We start from the raw sequence: 26,271 nt of genomic DNA, 5'->3' as shown, positions 1-26,271 counted from the left end.
GGCCCTCATGTGGTCACAGTTGTCAATGTTTCCTAGACTTCCATGTACCTCATCCAGACAGAATTAAGAATTCAGTTAACAAAGTTGTTAGTTAGCTCTAGTCATTTTTAATGTCCAGTAGAAAATGCTCTAGACTTCAGATTGTGCTGAAATTGGTCCATTTAAATTGATCACCCCTGCAGTTCTCTTTAGTCTCTGCTCAACAACTATGATGCTCATTCAAAAGCTCATTCTTATTTCATAGACATTCAAAATCCCCTAGTTTCAGTTCCCATGATATATTTTCATATATATATATATATATATATATATGTATGTATAAAAATAAATCAGACTTTAAGTAAGTTTCTGAATCTCATTCAGCCACTGCTGGAAATAGCTGACATCATCTGAATTCCACATTGGAAAAGAGACAAGTTTAAGATTTATGTCATGCCAACCGTTCTCATCTAAAATGCTTCACACGAAACAAATGCATCATCATCATGCAAGATATCAGCATATCTTGTCAAACGGGGACATAAAGGCGAGTGTTGAAAACTGAACATGTCTTGGCTTGGTGCACAGCATCCTAAATGCAATGAGCAGTTTTCTGTCAAAGCCTCATATTGATTGAAATGAAGTGTTGTAGTGTACACCATTATAGTAATATTTGATAGTAGTAAACAGGTTGGCCTTTATGTTGTGTAATCAGTGAAAATATATGCATTTAGATTGTTCATATATTTTTTTATAATACTAAATTATGTGCATTTGAATTTTCTTGAATGTTTTCCTGTCCTTTAAAATTGTTATATTACAGTCAACGTGTCTGAAGTCAGCACATCCCACATGTACACATTGAGATGAAACCCCAGCCTGAAATTCACGCACAGAGGTTTCTCAAAGGCCAGCGCATATAATTTGATCAGAACGTGAATGAGAGCATGTTTGTAAAAAGTAAAAATCAAACCTTGCACGTAGCCTGCATTCAGCTGCTGCAGATATTATACCTGATTAGTGTTGTGTGTGCTATGTTTAGTAATCCTGGAAAAAATCTCTCAAGTAATAATATACAAATGATCCAATTCTTGAAGAATTTAACCTTTCATTTTTTACATTATGAATTGTTTGATTAATAAAGTGTTTGATGTAGGAATGATGAATTATTGAATTGTGGAGTTTCTTAGTGACTTCTTAGTGAAAAACCATACACAAGATTAGATGTCACGCTATGTTTATTTTTAAAAGACAATTTATGTATAAAAACATAGGCTTACATTGTGCGGTATTAGCTAAAATGGCTGTTGACCTTTTTGGTCATTCACCCATTGTTTACTAAGATCATTTGCTTACCTAACAATTATGATAAAAATAGGATGACATTTTAATGTTAAGCCTATAAGCCCGAAGCACACATTTTCAAGCTAAATCCTTATTTTAACTTTGACATCTTTTTGTTATTTCTATCTAAATTCCATATTTACAAGTGCAAATTTATGAATGACAAGACTTTGTTTACAACTTGAGAAAGAGATTAAAATGTGTATAGATAATATGCATAATGTCTAAATCTAAAAATAGTAAAGCAGTCAAACTGATGTTTTGCTCTTCTTTCAACATTTTCATTTTAAAACTGTTTGTAATAGAATTTAAATGTGTAGTGTACCCTCTCTGTTCTTTCATGATACCTATGACTTTGTTAGTTAGAATAAATACATAAATACAGTTTACATGCGAGGAAAGACATTACAATCCAGTTTATATGTAGGGAACTGCATTACCCAGCATGCAACGCCGCATGTCGTCACAGCACCTGTGTGACGTGCGCAGCTGCAGTTCCGCGTTGTCGGAAGTGTTATAATTATCAGAGTTGTTTGTGAAATATGATGGAAAATCAAAGAGTTTTAGCCATAATATTTGACCTGGATAATACACTGGTCGATACAGCCGGAGCAGGACGAGTGGCCATTCAGAAGGTAAATGAAAACATCAATGAATCAAAATATACAACGATTTTTTTTATTTACAAGACAGTCCTTCATGCACTTTCTCATCTTGTAACGTTAATTAAAATATATATTTACAATCTACAGTGATATGTTGTGACTCCTGTACATATAAAAAAGAAAGCACCATTCATTTTGAATTAACCATGGTTTTATTATATAGTAAAATATAGTAACCATGGTTTTAATATAATTGATGTAACGTTATAGCATAGCAACTATAGTTTATTATAGTATAAGTATAGCAACTAAGTTTGTATCGTAGTAAAATTACAGTATTAACACAATTTTACTACAGATTTCACGGTTATATTTTGGTGACTTGAGTAAATCCATGGTTTATTTTCATAAGTGCTGGTGTTTTTTTTTGGACGTAGTACAGGATTTCCTGATGTGAGGTCCATCTTTTGTCAATTCTCCTGTGTTTTCTCATTGTAGGTCTGTGATCTGCTAAACTCCACACAAGTGCAGGAAAGCCACATTGCAAACATCTGTGAGCTCTTTTTACAAAAGCTTCTCCATGAATCGTTTGACCCATCAGAAGGCAGAACGATAGACGATGTGAGGATACGTCACTGGTATGAAGCCCTCCAGGAGGCGCGAGGAACAGACCCGGATCCAGCCCTGGCCTCCAGTTGCTACTACACGTGGAAGAACACGCGTTTGCAGGTGCTCGACCTGTCTCCTGAGGTTCGAACTCTGCTGGAGGAGCTCCAGGAAAAATACAAACTGTTGCTGCTCACCAACGGCGATTCTCAGACGCAGTGGGAGAAGATAAAGGCGGTGAGATGCGAGGGTCTCTTTAGTGAGGTGGTGGTGGGTGGAGATCACCCTGAGCAGAAACCGGCTCTCTCAATCTTCACCTACTGTTTCGAGCACCTGGGAGTTCAGCCACGGGACTGCATCATGGTGGGCGATTCTCTCAGTAAGGACATTCAGGGGGGCATCAACGCAGGAGTAAAGGCAACCGTGTGGATAAACAGTGACAGTAGATGTATCCCACCGGGCAGTGTGACTCCAGACTACACTGTTCCTAGTGTACTGAATCTGATGGATGTTTTAGCTGAACTGTCATAATGTATGTCTTTGTGGACATAAAGATGTGTTTTAGACTGAAAGATGAAGTGTGTTTTTGCACCTTTAGCTTTGCTAAATGAAATTGCAAAAATAATGACTATTCCAAACAGGAAGCATTAAATGAATTGTACTTTTGACAATGTGTACAATCACGTGAGATGAAGATTCCATAAAATATCCCATTCAATAAATGATTTACGGGTAACAGATACATTTGTGTGTCCTATTAGCCAGTAAAACAATTACTACCTGGTGCAGCGTTCAAACTGAATGTAAATTTGCTTTAAATTAGGGCTGTCAAACGATTAATCGCATCTAGAATAAAAGTTTGAGTTTACATAATGTATGTCTGTGTACTGTGCATATTCATTTTGTATTAATCAAAACATGCATTTATTTAAAAAAAATAATAATATGAATAAACATTTACATATAATTTAAATTATTGGCAAATATAAATTAATACAGGTAACCACTTTCTAAATATATACATGTTTGTGTACATGTATGTGTTTATAAATACAAAATGAATATGCACAGTACACAGACATCCATTATGTAAACAGACTTTTATTCTGGATGTGATTAATCGCGATTAATAGTTTGACAGCCCTACTTAAAATGGTATTTTCTTTCAAAAGTTTCAGTAAACATGTACATTTTTATTCAAATTTACCTTAATGTTACTTGGCCAGTGAATACTGTAAAAATTAAGTTAACTTCCATGTCTAATATTAACCATCTTCAAAGTATGAACGAATCTTTTTCTCGTATTTTCAACAGCAGTTATATCATCTATAAACAGTTTGTACAATATTTTTAACAAATACAGCTTTGTATCGTCTTTGTAATGCATTATCTTTGCTGCAAAAAAATTGCAGACCTTCTCCAGACTGAGTTACAAACAAATGACTCATTAATGAATCATTCAAAAAGAGTTGCGAATCATCTTCAAAAGTTAGTTACTTGTATTTTTTAGTGTATAAGGTTTGTGAGACTTCTTTTATTGTTTATTTACCCTAAATGTGACCCTGGACCACAAAACCTTAAGTCTTTAGTAGCACAGGAGTATTTGTGGCAAAAGCCACCAAAAAATTGTATGGGACAAAATGATCGATTTTTCTTTTATGCCAAAATTATTTAGTGTTTTTTAATTAATTAATATTAAGTAAAGATCATGTTCCAGAAGATATATCAAAACTTTATTTTTGTAAGTGGATGCAGAAAAATTGCTAACAAAAATGACAGAAAAGACGCCTACAAACTTCGCTCGCTGCTGCCCGCTCTTTGGGAATTACCCACATAAATTTGATATTTATTTAAAGCTTAGAATATCTGACATGTCATTACAGCGGTAGGCCCATAGACAGTGTTAAAACAAACCTGTTTCTTCTTAGCAAGGGCCGGCTACAGCGCCTCTCATTAACAACTTCAAGAACAATTTACACAATATTTTGATTTTTTGCACCCTCAGATTCCAGATTTTTAAATAGTTGTATCTCGGCCAAATATGGTCCTATCCTAACTAACCATATATCAGTGGAGCTTATATATTCAGCCATCAGATGATGTGTAAATCTCAATTTCAAAAAATTCACCCATAAGACTGGTTTTGTTGTCCAGGGTCACAAATGTCATCCTAAGCACAAAAGATATTTTGGAGAACATTGGTGACCCCACTGGCACAAAACCATTGAGACGTGTTTCAGAACTACATGAGAGTAAATGGTAACACTTTACAATAAGGTGCTATTTGTTAACAATTAGTTAATGCATTAGCTAACATGAACTAACAGTGAACAATACTTCTACAGCATTTATTAATTTTAATTCATGTTAATTTCAGCATTTAGTAATCCATAATTAAAATCAAACGTTGTTAATGCACCATGAACTAATATGAACAACTGTATTGACATGAACTAACATTGACAAGGATTAATAAATGCTGAAAAACTAAATTGTTCATTGTTAGCTAATGCATTTATGCATTATTTAATGTTAACTAATAGCACCATATTGAATAAGTGTTACCAAGTAAATAAACACATTTTTTATTTGTGGGGTGAACTATCCCTTTAAATCGGTGTAATTTAATTTACATCTAAAAACACATTTCGAAACACTCATGTAGTAATAAATGGTACTTTAATTCTAAAAGCATTTCAATGTTATCAAAAATAGTAGTGTTATAAACCAGGCATTGGGCTAGGTTATGTTCTTTCTCAAAACTCCTAAATATAAGAATCAACAATGAATGAAACCAGTATCGTTAAATTTCAATTTTCTTTGTATGCATAACCTTCACTAGTTTAAACAGTCTGTAAGGGAATACTCCATAATATTACACATTCAGGCACTTTATTTTCCACAAATGCATGAAACCAAACAGCAAATATTACTTGACATCTAATTTGACTTTAATGTTCATGGCAGCAAGCTCGGCCACAAAGTATCTGAACACATACGGAACGGACACAGTCTCGATGGAGTCGCTCTTATCGCACAGCAGGCAGACGGTCTTTCTAAGCCGCATGGCTGACCATTCAGGTGGCGGCTTTTCCAGAAGCGGGGACAGCAGGCTGCCGCAGTCTACGCAAACCTGAGCCACAGACCGGTCCGAGCAGTTAAACAGCCGGTCGTGTAACAGGAACGATGACCCGTGAGCCAGCAAAGCGTCTCGTTCCATCTCCCCAAACCTGATTCCGCCCTGCACGTTCCTCCCACCCAACGGCTGATTGGTGACTTTATCTCTCGCTCCCGTAGTCCTCACCTGGAACTTATCGGAAACCATGTGCCGCAGGCGCTGGTAGTAAACCACCCCGATAAAGATGTCCGCCTCTAGCTCCAAGCCGCTCTGACCGGAGTACAGTCGCTCGGTGCCGTAGTAATTGTACCCCGCAGCCTTCAGCATCTCGCCGAAGTGCTCCAGCGCAGAATTCTCCTCGGAGAAGGTGAAGGGCGTGGCGTCGTGGCACAAGCCGTGGAGGGCGCCGGACTTTCCAGCCATGCTCTCGATGAGCATACCGATGGTCATTCTGGAAGGGAATCCGTGAGGGTTGAACAGGATGTCCGGGGTCATGCCACTCTCACTGAAGGGCATGTCCTCCGTGGGCCACAGCCGACTCAGGATACCCTTCTGACCGTGTCTGCTGGCGAATTTGTCTCCGATGGTGGGGTTTCTGGGAATGCGGTATGTGATGCAGACGCGTTTGAAGCGGCCCGTCCCGTTGTCATTGCTGCATACTTTGATATTGTCCACCACACAATCTTCTTGGCTCCTGGAGAGAAACAAGAGTTACAATGCGCAGAAAACAAATAAAGCCTAAAACGTACAGCTGGACTGGGTGGAAAGGATAGCTTGCACAAAAATGTGCGTTCTCTCATCATTTACGCAACCTGAATGACTTTCTTTCACCTGCAGAGCACAAGAGAAGACAGTTTAAAGAACGTTGGTAACCAAACAACACTGGCCACCATTGGCTTCCATTGTATGAACACAAACCACATTTCTCAAAATATCTTCTTGTGTTCTACAAAAAAAAGAGTCACATACATGTTTTGAATGACATGAGGGTGAATAAATGACGGAATCTTTATCTTAGGAGAACCATCCCATTTTGGGCATGTACAGTAACAATGATTGACGGTTAAGTGATGCCTTACTTGTAGAAAGTCACATGACTCTTGTTGGTATTGAGATTGACGCAGCAGTAGAAAGGGTCTCCATACTTCAGCACAGAGCCTATAAACGGCATTCCATCTGCATCCAGTTGATTCATCACTTTCGGATCATTTGGTGTCACCCCAAACACGACGCTGTCCTCACCTCTGAACTTCTCGGACAGATCTACAAGCTCCGTCTTATAAACAGAACCGTGGGCGAAGCCGCGCTCCCACGAGGACTTGTTAACAATCTAGGGACGGTCAGACAAAAAGCATTGAGGAATGCAGACGCACGAGAACGCTTTTGGAATATAACCGGATGACTGCTTACCATAGCGTCCTCCATATCATATCCGGTGTAAGAAATGACGGCCACGATCGCGTTGGTGCCGATAGGGTAATTGTCCATGTTGTAGTGGTCGTACATCACAGGTCTGACCAGCGGACTCTGGGGGGTCTGCAGACGGTACAGCTTGTTGTCGGACCGGTCCTGGTACGAGTGCAACGGGAAGCCCATGGTCTGTTTACCTGCAGAGAGCGAGAGGATGAGATCATTTTCTGAACCGTATCCAGAAGAGCTCCTGATAAAAGCACGATTACGCTTCAGTGATTTCTCTCACTGACATCAGCCAGGAGGCAAGCGGCGGCTTGCAGTTCTTCAAGTTTCATAATACTGATGTGTGTGAACGTTTCAGTGGCAATTCATCAAAAAACGACAAAGCGCTGCTCTTACTCATCTGGCACTGGTACATGTTTCTGGGACTCTGGTTGTGGTCGGGGAAGGGAATTAAAGCTGCCACCACGCTCAACATGCTGTGAGGAAACAGCTCTTGATGCGTGGTGACTCCTTCCTCGATCTCGCTCTCAAAGATTCCCACGTTGAGGTACACCTGAAAAAAAGATTAATTCATTTTTAATATCATGTCAGCAACAGGACTAGAATAAAGTAATAAAGAAAACCCTAAATTCAGTAATGAAATTAATTCTACAATAAATCAAAGTTTATTACAAGAGAAAAATGGACACAGTCCACATGTAAAAAATATTATAATAAATAGGGCTGGGTAAAAAAATATCGATTCTTCCATTTTAACCGATCTTAATTTAAAGAAACTATATCGATTCGGGAAATCCCCAAATTGATTCTTAATGCATGTGCCTCAGAGAATATGATCTGTATTTCACCTCTCGTCAAGATGAGCGCCATTATTCCAGTTGAATTTTGAAATCCGTTTTATTTCTTAAACATGTTTTATGTTGTTCATTCATGATTTTCAAGTTGTTAATAGTAAAGTATATTAAAGCATTTATTCATGTTGGAAGAAACAAGAAGACTTTATGACGACTTACATGGCAAACCACTGTAGTATCCTTCAATATTTACCATATTAAAACGTAGTATATTAATTAGTACACTTTGTTAATGTATACTACTGTATTCTGTAGTATTGATTATAATACATTTATGTAGTAAATACTGTAGTATACTTGAATATTTAATAAAGTGTTTAAAAACTTTACTACAGTACGTAGAATTTTACTACATTTTACAATAGTAACACAATAGAGTATACTACATCTAAAGAGACCAAAGGTTTGACCAGGAAGTGTAAAGAAAGAGACGGTTGTCAACACTTGACTAGTTTGCAAACCTCACTAATACTGTAAGGTTGACTAGTAAATCCATTTAGATTTTTTTTATATTTTCGTCTTAAAAGTCTTTGTATTATAGACTCAACATTTCATGGAAGGGTTTAGGCGCTTTAATGGTAAAATCTGGTCTGTCCACAGGCTAAAACCTTTTCCGAGCATTTCTAAATTCATCTCCTTTAAAAGACATCTGTATTAGTGATGCTAGCAAGTAGCAACTGCATCCCATCGTTTTCTTCAATCGCTTACTTCTCACCTGCTCAAAGGTGCCGATAAGCTCCTGTTTTCCCAGGGCGAGGTTCCGGACGGGCCGAACCATGCGACAGGGTGTAGTGAACAGATGGAGAGAGGGGTACAAGCTGGCTTTACCCGTCTGAGGAACCAGAACGATCTCAGTCCAGGGTGGCACCTTCTTTTCTCCCAGCACCTACAGACACATGAAATGACATCAATATACATTTACAGGTCTAAAGCTTTAGCAAAAATCTACAACGGCTCCAAAACAGTATTTGGACACTCAAGTCACATTTTAACTCAATTTTACATCCATTGTACACTTATTATTTGTATTGACACAAAGTGTGGTGCTTTGAACAGAGCCTTTCTCAAGCACAAAACAAAAAGAGGTCGTTTCTCACTTTAAACCTGCGGAGAGACTCAGCCACAGACGACGCCATCTCTCTCTCCACCCATCCGATCATGGCCCCGTCTAGTATGACAGGATAACAGTCGGAGTACGGCTGACCAGGGGTCCCGTCTGCTGGAGTCATACCTATTGATAAATGCAGAAAGACTTTAACATACTAGTTTACATCCATATTAGATCCTTTCATTTGATTGTTTAAAATACGATGTCTTTACCCAGCGAACAGAGCAGGGCCGGCAAAGTGGTTGTGGGATAAAGTGGGGCCACAATCTCACAGCTGGCAGTCAGGTGATTCATGAGACCACAGGGCTCTCCGTCAGGCGTGTGCACGGGGCACACGAAACCCCAGGACTCTGGCAGCAGTTTTCGCACAGACGTGGTCCTCATCTTAGCAAAGGCGGCTCCTCTGTGCACGCAGCGGAAATGAGAAACATACCGGACGAAGTTCAGCTTGTCTGCCACGACACACAGTCCTGTGTCCTGTAGCATGCCCAGACCTACAGAAGAGTGAGGCGTTAATGTTAAAAGACGATTAAACGAAAACCCAGACCTAGACCCCAATATTGACGATTTCATACCTGTCTTGGACTGGAGGTTTCCTGTGGCTAAAATATACTCAAAAGGTTTGGTGAGATCCGAGGCTTTGGTAAAGGCCTTGAGCAGATTCTCTGCAGACAATCCTACCAGTTTCTGCGCTCTCTTATCCAAGACCAGTTTCACAGACATCAGCCAGGCTTCCATCTTCTCCTGAGAGATGTTCAGAACAGCTTTTACAATTTGTGCGCTTACGTTTACTCTACGTCTAGACAGACACGTGACGAGATGGTGAAGCCGAGCTTACTTTCAGGAACATGAGGTAGAGCTGCCCAGGTGTGAGAACTTCCTGACACATCAAACTGTCTGGGTTTTCTTCCATGCACTCCTGCTTGGCAAAGCTGAAGAGCTTGCGTGTCATTAGACACAACGTGTAAAACTTCTCCACATCTGTCTTCAGGTGGATACACAAACATTCACTGCAAACAGAAGGCGGTAAAACATAGTAAAACAGCACAGGTACTACATCACATGAATTTATAATATATATATATATATCATTATATTTATAACTAAACAAATACTGAAATACAGAAATTTGTCATGATTGTAAGTAGACGTGTTCAATTACACGTGGCACTCACTCTAACAAAAAGTTGGCACACTGCTTGTGAGTATACCACTCCGGAAGGTTCAGCTTGACCCTGAAACGCTCGCCCAGGTAATTGAGCACCTTCTCTTTAGTCGTGCAGCCCTCATCCATGACCATACGCAGCATTTGAGAGACACAGCTCTGGAAGAACGAGTTCTCCTCTCGACCTTTGATCAGCTCCTGATAGATTTGGAAATCCGAGAAGTCTACCAGAGCCTAGTAAAAGAAATAAAAAACATTTCCATAAGCGTACAAATGCACAAACATAAGTGATATTGATACTGTTGTGGGTATATGGTGTGACCGAGCAAAAAGTTTGAAAACAAACTGTTAGTAATATATTATTATTTTATTTTATATGAATATTCATATTTAGCCTATAATATAAATAGCATTAGAGAGATTTTTTTATCTTCATTGTTAGTTTTTTCTAAGTTTGCTGTCACACCTTTAGACATTTATTTTTCAACTACCCACACGCATATATTGTGTTTATTTTTTAGGGCTGCATAATGATTAATCGCGACTAATCGTTTGCAGAATAAACGTTTTTGTTTACATAATATATGTTGGTGTACTGCGTATGATAATAATGTATATATAAATACACGTACATGCATGTACTGTATATAATTAAGAAATATGTAACTTTTGATATGTTTTATATTTATATATATAATTTATATTATATATTAAATATATTTTTTCTTAAAATCATGCATGCATCCATGTGTTTGTATTTATAAATACATAATTATCACACACAGTACACCAACATATATTATGTAAACAAAAACTTTTATTCTGCAAACGATTAGTCGCGATTAATCGTTATGCAGCCCTATTTTCGATGATTACACAGTGTAACAAATTGTTATATCGCCCGACAGTCTTATAGTTCTTGTACAATTCTGTGGTGCTTATCAATGTGGTAATATTTATTTTCATGTAGCATCAATGTTTTAGTGTCTATTTAGCTTGAGTAAATTTTGAGCTTATACCATTAACTACGATATATTGCAAATAAACATAAACTGTACACATTTTCATATTCTATTCTATTCAAATTCTAGAAATTTCTGTAGCACAGGGAAGGTGGGATGAAGCGATGATGGGTGACTGTCTGCAACTTGGTTCGTGAGGACAGTATTTGTCATAAAAGACAAAAAACGATCAAATGTACACTTCTGAAGTTTTGGACGACTACTTTTTAGTAAATGTTATGTTAAACTGTTGTTTTGAGCTCAGTGTTGTGCCAATACCTTGTCATTTCTGCTTATGAGTAACAATACCGAAACGTATAAATGTATGAAAATACTTTTTTTTTGTTTTTTTTTACCGTCGATGTTAAAAAATGTCATTTGTTATAATAACTTTATTTTACCTTCAGCGCAAAGCCCAAGGGAATAAAGAACAGCTCTTTCCGGTAAATGAAATTCAGCATAACTGTTCCGTTATCCAGGTAGTGAAGATTCATATTAATGGCTGTGTGTTCCTCCTTTACACAGTGCATTGAAATACCTGCACACAAAGTCATAATGAATCAATCTGTGTATGATTTAATTTTAAGTAGGATTTAATTAAGAATTAATAGAAAATATTTTCAGGCGGAAAGAGGCAGCACCCACCGTACTGTGTGTAGCCCTGACCCCTGCTCTTAAATTTGGGTCTACACAAGGTAATGGGATAGTTTCTCCTCGGCATGATCAGCAGACGAATCACTTTCTCGATGCCGTTCACGATAAAATAACCGCCCATTTCCTGTTGGTGAAAAAATACAATTTAATAAATGATTTCTCCCGCATTATAGGTTGTTTTAGAAAGATCTGAGATGTGTGATTGTACCTCGGCTTCCTCGTGATGCTCGATGAGTTCTTTGGGCGAGAGACTGTAAAGGTTGCACAGTTTAGATTTGACCATGACAGGCACCTGACCCAAAGACTGCTTGATGATTCCTTTAGGTACTCCATTTATGGACCAGCTCACATCTGCCTGTGGAGAGAATAAAAAACATTCACTCTTGTTTATTTAAAGGGGGCACGTCATGCATTAACTTCACGGCAGTGGGACAAGCCAGATGATGGGGTGCTAAAATTTCAACATGAACGGTCATGTGTGCTGTATTTTAGGCTTAGTTTCAATAAATGCAATTTGTGGCTAATGTTTTGAGATTTGAAAAGTACAGTGTTTTCGTTGTATATATATATATATATATATATATAATATAACACATCTCAAAAAATGACGGAAAGTTGAAGTAACAAAATCATTTGAAAGCTTATGCCATGGAACAAGCAGACCACCTATATTACCTAAATCATAGATCACATGAAGTACATGATCACATTGACACGTCATAAGCTACAGACAGCAGTCAACACCAATAATAAAGTGATTGATTTGATCGTGTCACATACCACCAGCTTTCCTCTGTAAGTACATCGTCTGCCTCTGCATTCAGCAGGAAAGACCCTCAGATCTTTGCTGATTCCTCCTTTAGAGACTGATGGAGTGTGCATCACAGCCTCCACATAAGACATACTGATTCTCTCTTCCTTGAACGTGAACTCCAGTGGAGGAATAGCCTTTAACAAACAGAAAGACACGTACATTTTATTCATATTTCACATTTCTCCCAGAGATAAAAACAAAATATGCGGTGCTTAAATTACCCCCACAACACGACACAGTCCATCAGTAACAGCCTGATCAAACGACTCGATGTGCGCTTTCACCAGGTGCTGCACGAGCACGTGCTGTTTCTTTTTCGGGACACCAAAGCCTGCCTCTGTCAAATTCTTTAAACTCGGAGCGGAGGATAAATTGCACCACTTTGAGAGATCCATGCTGCTGTGCACACACGTGTGTTTGTCAACGTGCGCCCAACTTCCTGTTAGGCTATTTCAAAATAAAAGTACTTTAAAATGAATTCCTTCTCATTTCTTTCTCAAAAGCAATCACATTGGAATTTGCAGTGCCAACAGAGCTTTATTGCCATGATTTGTAAAATTCACAGTATTGTAAAATTCGTAATATTATGACGTTGGCAAAGTAGGCAAAGTGAATAAGGATAAATGAAAGGGAAAATAATATAAAAGTACAAGATAATCAAATAAATACAGTTTAAAATGAATAATATGACACAAACATGATGTAGCATTCTATTGCTGAGATTGTGTACATATTTTTGCAACGTCATAAATTACTGCCACATCGTTCCAGTCCAGTCTGAAGTTGCTAGCTAGATTTCTATGGGCACTGGGCTGGTTTTGTTACAAGGATCTGGCAACCGTGCATGCGACCACTTTTTCAACTTTCTGCGAACTCATGCACTAGCAGAGGTCAACCAAACGTCAAAATAAAAGTCCTGCTTTGGTGAAGTAAACCACATTTCAAACGCTCGCTGCGCAGATTTAGCGCTTCGTTAGTTGGCTCGATATGTATCATCGGCCTTGAAGACATTTGTGGATATTTGAACTATGAGCAAACCATAATATAAAATACACAGACTTACACATAATAACAATCAAACATGAGCGCGTCAAACACCTTCAGCAAAGGTAACGTTAAAGATCTTATTAATGATACGTTTGTAATGTAAAAGAAACCGGGTTTAGGACAGGCCAAGGTGCTGTGTTGAGAACGCGTTTGTGTTCATGGTCACAATTCCGCAGTAATTTAACTGAATCTAATGTATATACTCACGCGCTAGATTTGTGACAAACACATTTAAGGGGTTTTAAATCGTGGATTTAAAATAGTCTTCACTTTAACTTTGGTTCGTTATTTCTGTATCAAGTGTATCAAGTATTGATCATATCAGGTTTCTTCAAACTAAATTTTCAATAACTGACAGTCATTTAGTTACTATGATTATTTATAGTGGTTTCGACATTTAACGGTTAAGATATTTGTTTTGTCCTTGATGATGTTATCGGCGTTAAAGAGGCCTAGAATCTATTCTGGTTTTATCGTATTTAAAATACATTTGGACAAATTTAAGTATTCAAAACATATGTTATATAATATAACATAAAAAGAATGTTAAAGTAATACATTTTAATAATTTATGTTATTAACATTATTCATACTATATATGTAGCTATATAAATTAGTTGAGCATACTGAAAATAATAGGATTAGAGTGTTTGGATGGTAAGATGTCTCGTGTCTCTCCAGCCGAGATCATCACGGCAGTATCTGTGTCAGTTGGAGCTGCTGCAGTAGGAATCCTCATTTACAAAACAATCTGTAAGAAAGACACATGTGTGAAGCCAAAGGTGAACCTTGATGTGCAGAAGGACAACCCCAAAGTGGTGCATGCCTTTGACATGGAAGACCTGGGCGACAAAGCCGTTTACTGTAGATGCTGGAGATCCAAAAAGGTGAGAGACCTTTACGAATGGTTTGTGATAAATTACTATTACAGCGGTCATGAATGATGTTGTGTAACGTTAGCCAGCTGCTGTTTGACCTTGAACCATCATAACTCAAAATACAGAATTGCTTTCAACAGACACTTAGTTTAAACAGTAGTTTTCATCCGAACCAAATTTGAGGATATGCATTGCTGGTATTTAAATAATAGACTTTAGATGTTGTCAGAAGTAGAAAAGTGACATTTTAATTCTGCTGTGAAGTTTTTCGTGTGAGATGTACATTACCGTGTGATCACGTTGTGGATCACATGGGTGATTTTTGCCTTCATAACTCTGCATTCGGGCTCAACCATCCCAACCTGGACCCACCAGATTTCACCAAATTTTCTTGTTTGCCCATAAATGTGTTTTTTTCCTCATAACTTTCATGTTGATCCCAGTTCTCACCCCATTTCATTTTCTTTCTTATTTGCAACAGTTGAGAAATTGTTGAGAGAAATCCAAGATTTGGTTTGAAGGAAATTAAGAGATTATTTATTCTTTCAAATCCTAAAACGGCAAAAGGTGCCAAAGTACCATTAAAGTAGTCTGGACTATAGTCTTTTGGGCTATATTCAAAAATAAATTTCTGTAGAATGTATCGCTTGGCATTAAATGTAAGGTTGCACACACGCCACAGTTATAATGTTTCTGTGATTTCTTTCAGTTTCCATACTGTGACGGCGCACACGCGAAACACAATCAGGAAACAGGAGACAACGTTGGTCCTTTGATCATAAAACGCAAGGAGGCTTAAGACGTACGCTGAGCTGCTCACAACAGTCTATTCATATTAGTGATTAGTGTGTCTTTACATGTGTGCTCAGGTTTGGTGATATTGTCTGGTTATGTTATTCTGTGTGTACGTGTTTGATCATATAATGTACGGTTGACCGGTTTAGGTGAACTGACCAGTAGTTTGCCAGTATGTCTTGGTACTTCTGTATATTTAAATTAGCGATTTTTGGATTAGGTATCTGGGTATAATTAAAGAATGCATATCTTTTTTCCTCTTCATCTCTGTAGACTTAATTGGATTTCATATGTGTGCTGGATAATCCAAACGTTCTCCTAAACATGTTTAAACACTGGTTATAGATTAAAGCCACTACATTAGTCCAGAAAGTTTACACACTACTGCTCGTATGAGATTCCCGGAGCCTGAATGAGCAACATATTAGTGGGGGGTTGTTTTAAAATGGATATGAATGTGTAATCTGTATGAAAACTAAATGGCCACATTCATGTGCGCTCTTTGCCTAATATACAGTTTGTCACCCGTGACTTTAAAGGATCAATCCCATTGTATGTATTTAAGGATTCTATTTTTTGAACCATAATCACTAAATCTGACAGATATCTAATTTGGTGTGAAATTTGACATTTATTCACTCTAATTATATTTTTGTCTGCCATTTAGAAAGCTGTGCTCTCTACATTTGTTAGTGTGTATTATCTATTTCCATAACAGGCCAGAAAATCCGGTTTTTGGGGGCATGGTTGAATGTTTGTTTTTCCTCGCAGAGAAGTGCACTGTACGTCATGTTTGATATTTAATAAAACTTTGTCAAACGGATTTTGTTGTGAGTTCCTGCGCAGTTTTGTGAGACGTTGATGCGCACAGACACAACTCACCTTGATGTGACGTCACAGTCGTATAAAAGCATAAGCATTCTTTTAAGGACGTTTTAAGGTAACGTCAAACACCTAGTAGTTCATAATCCTATTGTAATGGAAGCCATAGTATTGGTATTCATTTTTTCAGCATAAATATTTACAATTATTTCAGAAAAAAGAAAATGCTAAGCATCTTATCGAAACGTGAATAAAAACGGGAACTCTACAGCGCGTTTGAGTGACGTCACGACTCCATTAATAAGCCCGAATGAGTGATATGACGCCAGTGTAGACGGAGCGTAAAATTAAATCCGGATTGTGTTCATGGCACACTCTCAGAGGAGGAGTAACGTGTGAAAGGAGCTGCATATTCAGACCCATGTCTCTTTAATGAAACGAAAGCAATACTTAAGCGTAGATTAGAAATCTTTAAACTGAAATATCGATCCGATACCAATGCCAACGTTGGTATCGATAAGGCCATCCCAAACGCGCACACGCACGTGATGAATGAACATGCGGGGGTACCAGACGCGCCTCTGACCTGATGAAGGAGTTACCTGAACATGTTTATGTTCCTGTGAAATACCTGTCTGTCACACTCTGGAAAATCATTAACTGGCACAGTGTTGTGAATGGAAATGTCAGCGAACGGTCGGATCATGGACTCAACATCTCTAATGCTGGAAAAATCGGAAAATAGGAAAGAGTTGGACGCACTGGTGCGGGTGGATGGATGCGTGCCCTTCTCCCATCAAGTAGCCGGACATAAATACGGAATCAATAACACTGGTCAGTTTGGACAAAGTGATCTTATCCATGTTTATGATCGCTTCTTTTTCGAAGAGCGACAAAGCAACTGTAAAGTAGGCTAATAAGCCATTTGACACATTATAAGTTATCATAACTTTAAAATTGAAAACCCCTGGCTGCTACATTCCGTGTTCACATGGGATTTATTTAGCATATATTATTATAATTATTTCATTGATGAAATGAAACAATGTGAATTCTTGACAAAGTTTAATTTTTTATCATCTTGTTTGATGCTTAATGAATTATTGTGTTTACCATACATTAATGTTCAAGGGTTACTTTTATTAAGACAAGTTTTGGAATAATAGTAATTCAACTTATCAAAACGAAATGATATAGCCTTACACAAATGCAAAATAACTTCATTATGTAGTATCTTCAAACTAGTAGTCACAGTCACACTTTGCCTAGAATGTCTACAAAAATGTAATAATGGCATTTTATCAAGCAGCTTGTTGAGATGTTTTTAATAAGTAATGAAGGAGTTCCGGCTATTCTGTCCTCTTAATTAATCCAAGCCAAACATTTTTAGGCTAAATAAAATGTTAGTTTTGTAATGAAAGCTAATTACAGAACTAATTGCGTTCATCATTTAAGCACACATGTCAAGAAACATTTGAGTCAAGTGAGCCTTAAAACTTTTGAGAAGTGTAGTGTAGCTTTTGATTAGATTGTGGTGGACATTAAAAAAGTTTTTAAAAGGTCTTTACGAGGTTCCTGTTTGAGTTTATATCATAATTTGGAACTAGTCCTAAAGGGATACTTCCCCCAAAATAATGTCATCATTTACTCACCTTTGAGTTGTTCCAAATCTGTATACATTTCTTTGTTCTGATGAACGCAGAGAAAGATATTTGGAAGAATGCTTAAAACCAGACAGATTTTGCCCCCTATTGACTCCCATAGTAGGATAAAATACAACGGTAGTCAAAAGTGCCCCAGAACTGTTTGTTGTCCTACATTCTTCAAAATGTCTTCTTTTGTGTTGAGCAGAACAAAGAAATTGTAATTTTTCCTACTATGGGAGTCAATGGGGGGCAAGATCTGTTTGGTTATAAGCATTCTTCCAAATATCTTTCAGATTTGGAACAACTCGAAGGTGAGTAAATGATGACAGAATTTTCATTTTTGGGTGAAGTATCCCTTTAAGGATCAAGAACCCATATAAAAAGGAGATTTTGTCATGTTGGAAAATGTCCATTAGGATGCTTTGGAACTGGTTCCTAAATTATGGTTTCAATAGGAATTCTTACACACGTAAGATATTGCCATAGGGATTTAGGTGTGTCCCCCTCACTCAGCCGCTGAACCTCAGCAGTCAGATGACATCACTTCCTCTGCTGTCATTCGTGATTGTGGTTCAGGGGGATTTCACACTGAATTAGCCACTGAGAGCTGTTATCTGATGGACCGTGTGGACTGCCAGATCGTGAGTGGTCAGCACTTTAGTTTTTCTTGTGTTTCATGGGGTGAGTAGATAAAAGTAGATAAAGGCAGGCTAACAAATTCCATTATAAAGCGAAGCATGAAAATACAGTTTCATCAAATGTTTCTTGGCATTGATCCTCAAATGAATGTAATGTTATAAAGGCATTTATGATTTTACAAAAGTCTTCCTTCAGATGAATAATAGACATCTGTATGTGGGTGTGATTTGTACGTTGTGATGATCATCAGTGTCCACAGGGTTTCAGTCTTTTGGTTCACCCGTACAGGTGTTCTGCAGCATCCTGATGGCACAATACTCAAACAGCTACAACCTCCTCCGAGAGGCCCACGAGAGATGCTCTTCTACAAACAGGTAACTGACCTTCACTCTGCTTCGGACAGACCTTGGAGTTACGCAAATCACACATTTCCATTTAGTCATTTAGCAGACGCTTTTATCCAAAGCGACTTACAGAGAGTTCAGGGAGCTATATGTCATACTGGAGCAATAATACAATAGGTGCTCATACAAAGTTACTAGCTTCAACAAAAACCAGACCAATACCTGTTGAGAGAAAGAGAGAGTTTTTTTTTCCTCATTTGTCTGTCAAGTATTCACAGAAGAGATGGGTTTTAAGTAGTTTTTTGAATGTTGTGAGAGATATGGTTGACCGGACTGAGTTAGGAAGAATGTTCCACATCCAGGAAGGAGCTGTGAAGGACACATACCCAAAAGATCCATCTTGAGATGGAAAAGGAAATGTCTGGTATCTTAGATCTGAACTGTAAGGCACATGTCACTGTTCTGCAGGTATATGATAAAGACTGCACAGATGTGGGGCTACTGGACCTGCAAAAACATCTTCCCAAGTTCTATGGCACATGGGCACCACGGGAGTCCCCGCATGGTGAGATTAAAAGCAACACAATCTCACGGCAATTCTGAACCTTTTACAAGGTTGCCAATTTGTGTGAATTTGTACAATCTCTTTCATATGTTTAATAATAATAAAGAAAGAAGAAATAAAAAAAAGAATACAGTTTTAATTCCGTACTTTTGGTAATTTTGCAGAAACCTTTATCCAAAGTGACTTATACAACTTGAATAAGTGACTTTTATAATCAATTATAAATACTCATAGTATTGTGCAGTATAGAAACTAGTACAAGAAAAGTTTTTATATGTTGATCTGTGGAGTAAATCCTAGACTAACGTTTTTATGTCCATTAAAATTGGGCTTTTCCCTGAAGGTCAGTTTAGGCTTGTGTTATCTTGGTAACTTCAGAAAGTTACTTTTTAGTTAATAATTGATCATTATAGTTTGCTATTTGCTATGGGATTGTCTTCCAGCATTGGCATGAACTATATGAGAAAGCAGAAACACACGAAACCTTCCTCACGCTCTCTGCATCGTTGTGGGCGACGCGTCCTTGTGTCCAAAGTACATGAACTGGATGAGTGGGATGTTTGTTTAGTCTGTATAAGGAGCGTTCACTTTATCAATGCTGGACTTTAAACCTTTGTTCACCTTCTCTATGCATCTTCTTGTGCTTCTGTTTGACCTTCCCAGCAACAGCACACAATACAGACCTGTGTTTGCTGACAGCTCTACAGAAGAACTCGGCTGAAAGTATTGATATGGCTTTAGTGCTGATTGTGGAGGTTTATCAGTTCACACACTGTTGATCGGCCTCTGAATCATCTGTCGCTATGTCAACGATCCAATGCTCAATGTGATTCTATAATGAAGTAATGACCTCAGTGTTGGTTAATGATGTTTTGAAAATCGATGTGCTTTGTGCTGTATACACTTGTCAGCAAGAAAACACAGACACTACTGTTCAAAAGTTTAGGCTCACTTATTTACAGTGTTGGGTGTAACTAGTTACTAAGTAATTAGTTACTGTAATTTAATTACTTTCCCCTTGAAAAAGTAAAGTAAGGGATTACTCTTATTTTTTCTGTAATTTAATTACAGTTACTTCTGATGTAATTAAACTAAATACTTTGTGTATGTGTGTGCAATAGAGGAATTGACATCAAAATTCAAAGTCTAACTTTAAAATTCTTGCTTTAATGTATAATTCTCACATTTGTAATACTTTGGTCAGTTGATAAGGGTACTTTATGTAGTTTAATATTATTTATTTGAATGAATTAAAAGAGCCGTTTCATGTCTATCCTTCAATCACTTAACTAATCAAGGTTGATGTAGGATATAGAAAGTAGTTAGTAATAAGTAACTAAATACTTTTTGGAGAGAGTAATTTGTACAGTAATCTAATTACACTATTGAATATGTAATTAGTAACTAATTAATTAATTAAACTAGTAACTTACCCAACACTGCTTATTTATTTATATTTCCTTTACATGTTTTTAATAATAGTAAACTCATCAAAACAATGGAATACTTCAATATAACTCATTTTGAGGAATATTGTAAATTAATACAATTCTGTCATATTTTAGCACCTTTAATGTAAGTCTTTACATGGAATTTGTAAAAATGTGCTCTTGGCATTTTATTAAGTTTCCATCTATTCTGAGTTCTTATTAGCTATTTATTTCAAAAGATTTTGATAAAATTTTATTTTTAATTCTGCCTGGGGGTCATGTATGAGATTTTCACTTCATGGTTACTGTACCCAAAAGTTCACTGTAACAATATCTTCACAACATCTGTTTAAATTGTTTTGTTTTTTTTGCAATCAGTCAAAGTCGTCTTTAATTTAGTTTATAAGATAATGTTTTATAGACAAAAATATAATCGTGCTAAGTAATTCATTTATTTCACTAGACAACTGTCATTGCATATTTCCGCCTCAAGGTGGCAGTCTGGTATTGATATTGAGATTTGAAGATCAAATCAAAAGTTGTTTTACATTGTTAAATGCAATACAAGTATAATTGAGTAAACTGGTCTCTGTTCATTTGTTGTATTTCTCAGAGCTGTATCTGAAGCTGGAGAATGTGACACAGAGGTTTTTACGGCCCTGCATCATGGATGTGAAGATCGGGAGGAGAAGTTACGACCCATTTGCATCACATGAGAAACGTGAACAGCAGATTAGGAAGTATCCTCTGATGGAGGATATCGGCTTCCTGTTACTAGGCATGAGGGTGAGTGTCTGTGTCTTCATCACTTCTGTCATATCCTCTTTATATCACTTATTTTATACCTGTATCTGATTTCATTTTTATGTACCAAGTGTGGTGGGTCATAAATATGTTAAATCGGAGGAAAAAGTATTGCCCAGAAGTAGCTATTTCATGGTTTACGAGAAGTTTTTTTTTGTCCGTTTAAAGGGATAGTTCACTCAAAAATACATTTCTGTCATCATTTATTTACCCTCATGCAGTTCATGCATTTTTTTTTCTGTAGAACACAAAAGAAGATATTTTGAGAAATGTCTCGGTGGTTTTGTGCTTGAGACTTTGTTGAGTTTTTCCACTGAAACTCTAAAGGAGACCCAAGGCAGAAAATCCCAAAAGTGGACGATAAGAAGCAAATGTCTCCATTTACTTTCCATTTAATCTCATTACTTTTCCAAACGAAACAACCAAGATGTTAAAAAGATCTCATTTGTGATGAGATCATCGTGATTGAGGTCTCTAAAGGTCTGGTTTCACTGCTGCAGAACAGAAATCCCCGTCCTCCATCTTGTAAGGCTTGATCAATATTCACAGCTTCTCCAGACACTTTGTTAATTACCCCTGATAAGACATTTGATGAGAAGATTGTGGTGTGTGTGAAACACACACTCGTCGTCCTGCTTCACTTCGGTTTCTCCAGCCGGCAGTTCAGCTCACCATACTGCAGTGGTTGTAAACAAGGTCAAACTTGAAGACAGAGACAGATTAAACTAATTCCATCTGGATTCTCACTTCAGAATCAATGATTGTAAAGATCTCCTGCCTTTCTGCCCTCATCTCTTTATTCCAAGAGTGGTGGAATTCTGCACCCATTGTTTAGTGATTTACTAACCACGAATGTGGATGATTAGTCATTTTAGTGATAGTACAGTTTATACTTTTTCCATTGATATACAGTTTGATGATCAATCTGAATGTTACTTATATTATCCAGCCAGTAGGAGGTGCTAATTTGAATTTTGTAGGATGAAATTTACTTTGCGATACAATTTTGTAACACAACCAGACAGCAGCAGGCATCAAGAAGAGATACATATTTTCTTTACCTGTAAGGAGATAAGTATAGTATAAAAGGCAAGACTTTGAGGATTACTTTTAAAAAATGACAAGACAAAAACTAAGTTTATATCTGAATACTTCTTTTAAACTTAAAACAAGACACTATACTTTTAGTCTAGTTTTTATTTGTTTATCAGAAATGAAAATGACTAAGTATACTAGTATAGCCTACGAGTATACTAAGCCTACGTATATTTTCCTTTATATGTACTCAATCTTTTGATCGAGATATACTTCAGTTATATAAGTACAGTTAGAATAAGTTAAGTATGTTTTAAAATGTACTACCTACATTGGAATATACTGTAGCAGTACACTTAAAGTGCCAAAATTATATATAAATAATAAAGTGTGATGTTAAGTTTATAAGAAATCTTACAAGTGTACATGCAGTATTAAACTACTAAACTGCTAGATTACTGATTATACTTCAAAGTGTCTTTTCATGAACTAAAAATGGTGCAAAAAGTAATGAACTAGTAAACTATCAGTATACCAATAGTAGGCTACACTTGTAGTATAGCTGCTGTACAAAACATTGTGTACTCGAAGTTTGCTATTGTTATTCTTAAATTTAAAAGTATTTTTATTAAACTACGTGGGTGAATTTAGTCCCAAGTAGTATTAAAATAGTACATATACAAGTATATTGATATCAGTACACTTGCCAAACAAAGTATACTAAAAGTATATACTTGAATAAGGATACTCAATAAAATGTTCTTATGTTTTGTAAAGGGCAGGATATTTTGAACAATCACAAATGGGCAACACTAAATTCAGGTGCAAAAGGAGACTACACATGATGAATTAAATGTATTAATTTATAAATAATAAATGACCGCCCACTAACCTGTCAGTCAACCAGCTTCAAATAATTGCATATTAAACATCCTGTTCTGATTGTCTACGGTTTTGTTGTGTCGTGCAGAATTTAGTTAATGCTGAAAACAGAACAAATGACTCTCTCCCTGTAATACTTGCGGTGTTGCTGCATCTATTTTGCCCTGCGATGTTGTTGAAGGTAGCTCATAATTCATGATCTTGTGGAAGTTCTCCATCTCTGGCCCTCTGTTTAGTGGTTCTCTCCTCCACACCTCAGTAAATCCTCTTCTGTTTCGACTCTCTGCTTGTGCTTGTTTCTTCCCATCTAATTACTTTCAGTGTCTCTAGGCTGAGACACAATTGCCAGCTGCTGTCACAGTCCCCTCTCTCGCTCTTTCCATGTTATTTCCGTTTGTTTCATTTGTTCTGTCGTATGGCGGACGTGAGCGTGGAAATCCATCCAGTGGAACTTGCTCATCGCAACTTTAGGCCTGTTTGCGCGTGAGTGTCTGCTCCAAAACCCAGAGCTGCCTTTGTAGATGGCAGGAGTGTGGGAGCGCAGTCGGTTCTTACAGGCTAATTTTAGCCAAATTGTACAGCCGCATCACATGTATCTTCCGTGGATAAGGCAATCCCATAATGCCTTGCAATGAGTACTGCCTGTGTTACATATCTGAGGTTCTATTTCTGTTAGGAAACTAACAGTACTAATGATGTTTGCTCATACTGATAGATGTCTTCTTGTCTTTTTCTATATTCTCTCCTCAGGTGTACCAAATCAACTCCGAGAGTTACATTACCTATGACCAGCTCTATGGACGCAGTCTTGGAAAGGACACTGTTGAAAATGGTATGGCTCCATTCTCATGATTGACTTGTTTGGGTTCTCGCGGTCATAAAAACCTATAAAAAATGAATTCAAAAATTAAATTAAAGAAATCATACGCAATGGAAAACTTTATATAGCCTAGTAATTATTTTTTTTAATAAAAAATATTGAAATAGACATGGCCACGGAAGCCCTGGGAATATTCCAGGAATTTATTTATTAATTTAAAAAAGAAATTAATGATTTTCAGGCCTTGCAAAATCTTGAAAATGTCATTTTTTATTTCATTACAATACGCCCAGATCGAAAATAACGAACTGTCTAGAAATTAATATTTGTAAATATAAGAGTACAAAAATACAAAATTCATGGTCGAAAGCATGTGGGGCGATTTTATATGTCATCACAAAAAATGATGAAAAAATTGTGGATTTTGTTTTCAACAGGGTTGACTACATTCTTCCATAATGGCAAAGACATACGGAGAGATGCAATTTCCCTGATCATCTCTAAAATCAAAAGCATTCTCCGCTGGTTTGAGAGCCAGACTCGGCTGCATTTCTACGCCAGTTCTCTGCTGCTGGTCTATGAAGGTTCTCCTCACAGAGTCAATGGAATGAAACACAGGAGAGTTGAGACCGAGTCACAGTGCAACCACGGCAGTTTAACACGATCAGGCCGAACACACAGTCAACCTTACTGTACTGATCTTTCCCTCAGTGAGAGGAACATCAACGGAACACGTGGAGGAAGTGGTGAGAACATTGGAATGAAGCATCACAAGGAGGTTGGACTGGAAGAAGGAGTGGAAGTGAAGATGATCGATTTTGCTCATGTGTTTCCTAGTGATGGTCCTGATGAGAGCTACATGTACGGACTGAGGAACCTTCTCTCAAACTTAGAACAGATACTGAAGGACTGACGTCAATGATCTGTTGTGAAATGAAATGTGGTCTGTTGTTGTTTGTGATCAACCCTGTCTTGATTCACATTTATTACTTTAAATTGATCATAATCCAGTGCAAAATCATATGCTATGCATACAGCTTACATAGGCCTACAGTATGCTATAAACTCTGAACACATGGCCCACAAAGGGTTTGTCCTTTAATGTAATGATGAACTATCATCGCAATATACAGATTTAGAATGAAATGATGATAGATGTAAATGATGCCAAAGTTACATTTTACAGGTCGAGGTGTGGTTTTAAAACATTATTCAGAACACACTTACTGTGTAAGTACTGACTTCTATTAATGGCTTAACTACTGATGCAAACAATGTATTTCTGATAAAAAGCTAATAGAAACAATGCACTTTCAAGCTAAAGTTTGACTTATTTCTTTAACATTTGTGATTTCTCACTGACAAAAATAACCACATGGGTAAAAAATGTTGTAAAAAATTAATGCAATAACTACTGTTGTTCTGTTTCCAACACAAAAGGCCTGTTAAGTAATTTTGATATTTCAAATGTGCCAATAAATAAAAGAGAAAAAGCAGTGTGCAGTTATTCATTTTAGGGTGGGTAAAGCTAAATGACATGCAGATTCATGCTTTTTTACACAAGATGATTCATGTTGACATTTAATGTACAGAATTCATAGATTTCAAGTTGCTTTTTTTCTGTAGTACATCTGAAGATCCAATTAAATTAGATCTTTTTAACAGTATGTTTACCACTAGATGTTTTTCCCTTAAATGTCCCAAATCTCACAATTTAAAAGCATGTTTTTAAGAAAAAAGGTCTACATCTAATGGAATGAAATAATGTCTGTACAGTCTGCACAGCTTTAAAAATGAGACGAGCACTGTTTTTCTGTGATAAAAACTCCAATATTGTGTCCATAATGGAGTTGAGTGTCCAGCCAACTGTGGATAAATTTAGTTTGGCAGAAATCATTAC

At 37.1% G+C, this 26,271-nt stretch overlaps 4 protein-coding genes across 4 annotated transcripts; 3 read left to right on the top strand and 1 right to left on the bottom strand.

Annotated features, from left to right (window-relative positions):
- Positions 1-1,758: 1,758 nt before the first annotated feature.
- nanp (N-acetylneuraminic acid phosphatase) lies at positions 1,759-3,462 on the top strand. Its single transcript, XM_057342435.1, has 2 exons — positions 1,759-1,958; positions 2,427-3,462. The coding sequence occupies exons 1-2, from the start codon at positions 1,866-1,868 to the stop codon at positions 3,063-3,065; spliced, it is 732 nt and encodes a 243-aa protein (XP_057198418.1). The 5' UTR covers positions 1,759-1,865; the 3' UTR covers positions 3,066-3,462.
- Positions 3,463-3,615: 153 nt separating this feature from the next.
- polr1b (RNA polymerase I subunit B) lies at positions 3,616-13,094 on the bottom strand. The gene is made up of 15 exons (XM_057342847.1): positions 12,886-13,094; positions 12,631-12,798; positions 12,059-12,205; positions 11,842-11,974; positions 11,598-11,734; positions 10,206-10,429; positions 9,869-10,040; positions 9,606-9,774; positions 9,243-9,524; positions 9,020-9,153; positions 8,638-8,808; positions 7,465-7,621; positions 7,063-7,259; positions 6,732-6,982; positions 3,616-6,346 (listed from the first exon to the last, which is right to left on the bottom strand). Exons 1-15 carry the CDS (start codon positions 13,057-13,059, stop codon positions 5,464-5,466), a joined length of 3,399 nt encoding a protein of 1,132 aa, XP_057198830.1. The 5' UTR covers positions 13,060-13,094; the 3' UTR covers positions 3,616-5,463.
- Positions 13,095-13,617: 523 nt separating this feature from the next.
- cisd1 (CDGSH iron sulfur domain 1) lies at positions 13,618-16,207 on the top strand. The gene is made up of 3 exons (XM_057342893.1): positions 13,618-13,773; positions 14,393-14,598; positions 15,299-16,207. The coding sequence occupies exons 1-3, from the start codon at positions 13,746-13,748 to the stop codon at positions 15,386-15,388; spliced, it is 324 nt and encodes a 107-aa protein (XP_057198876.1). The 5' UTR covers positions 13,618-13,745; the 3' UTR covers positions 15,389-16,207.
- A 110-nt stretch (positions 16,208-16,317) lies between these two features.
- On the top strand, positions 16,318-25,851 carry ipmka (inositol polyphosphate multikinase a). The gene is made up of 6 exons (XM_057342892.1): positions 16,318-17,040; positions 18,780-18,865; positions 19,304-19,400; positions 21,444-21,616; positions 24,302-24,383; positions 24,809-25,851. The coding sequence occupies exons 1-6, from the start codon at positions 16,884-16,886 to the stop codon at positions 25,282-25,284; spliced, it is 1,071 nt and encodes a 356-aa protein (XP_057198875.1). The 5' UTR covers positions 16,318-16,883; the 3' UTR covers positions 25,285-25,851.
- Positions 25,852-26,271: the final 420 nt, after the last annotated feature.

Source organism: Triplophysa rosa, linkage group LG9, assembly GCF_024868665.1.
Source record: "Triplophysa rosa linkage group LG9, Trosa_1v2, whole genome shotgun sequence".
Classification (NCBI taxonomy): domain Eukaryota; kingdom Metazoa; phylum Chordata; class Actinopteri; order Cypriniformes; family Nemacheilidae; genus Triplophysa; species Triplophysa rosa.
Note: the sequence above shows the minus strand (reverse complement) of the source record. Positions and strands in the feature narration are given on the sequence as shown.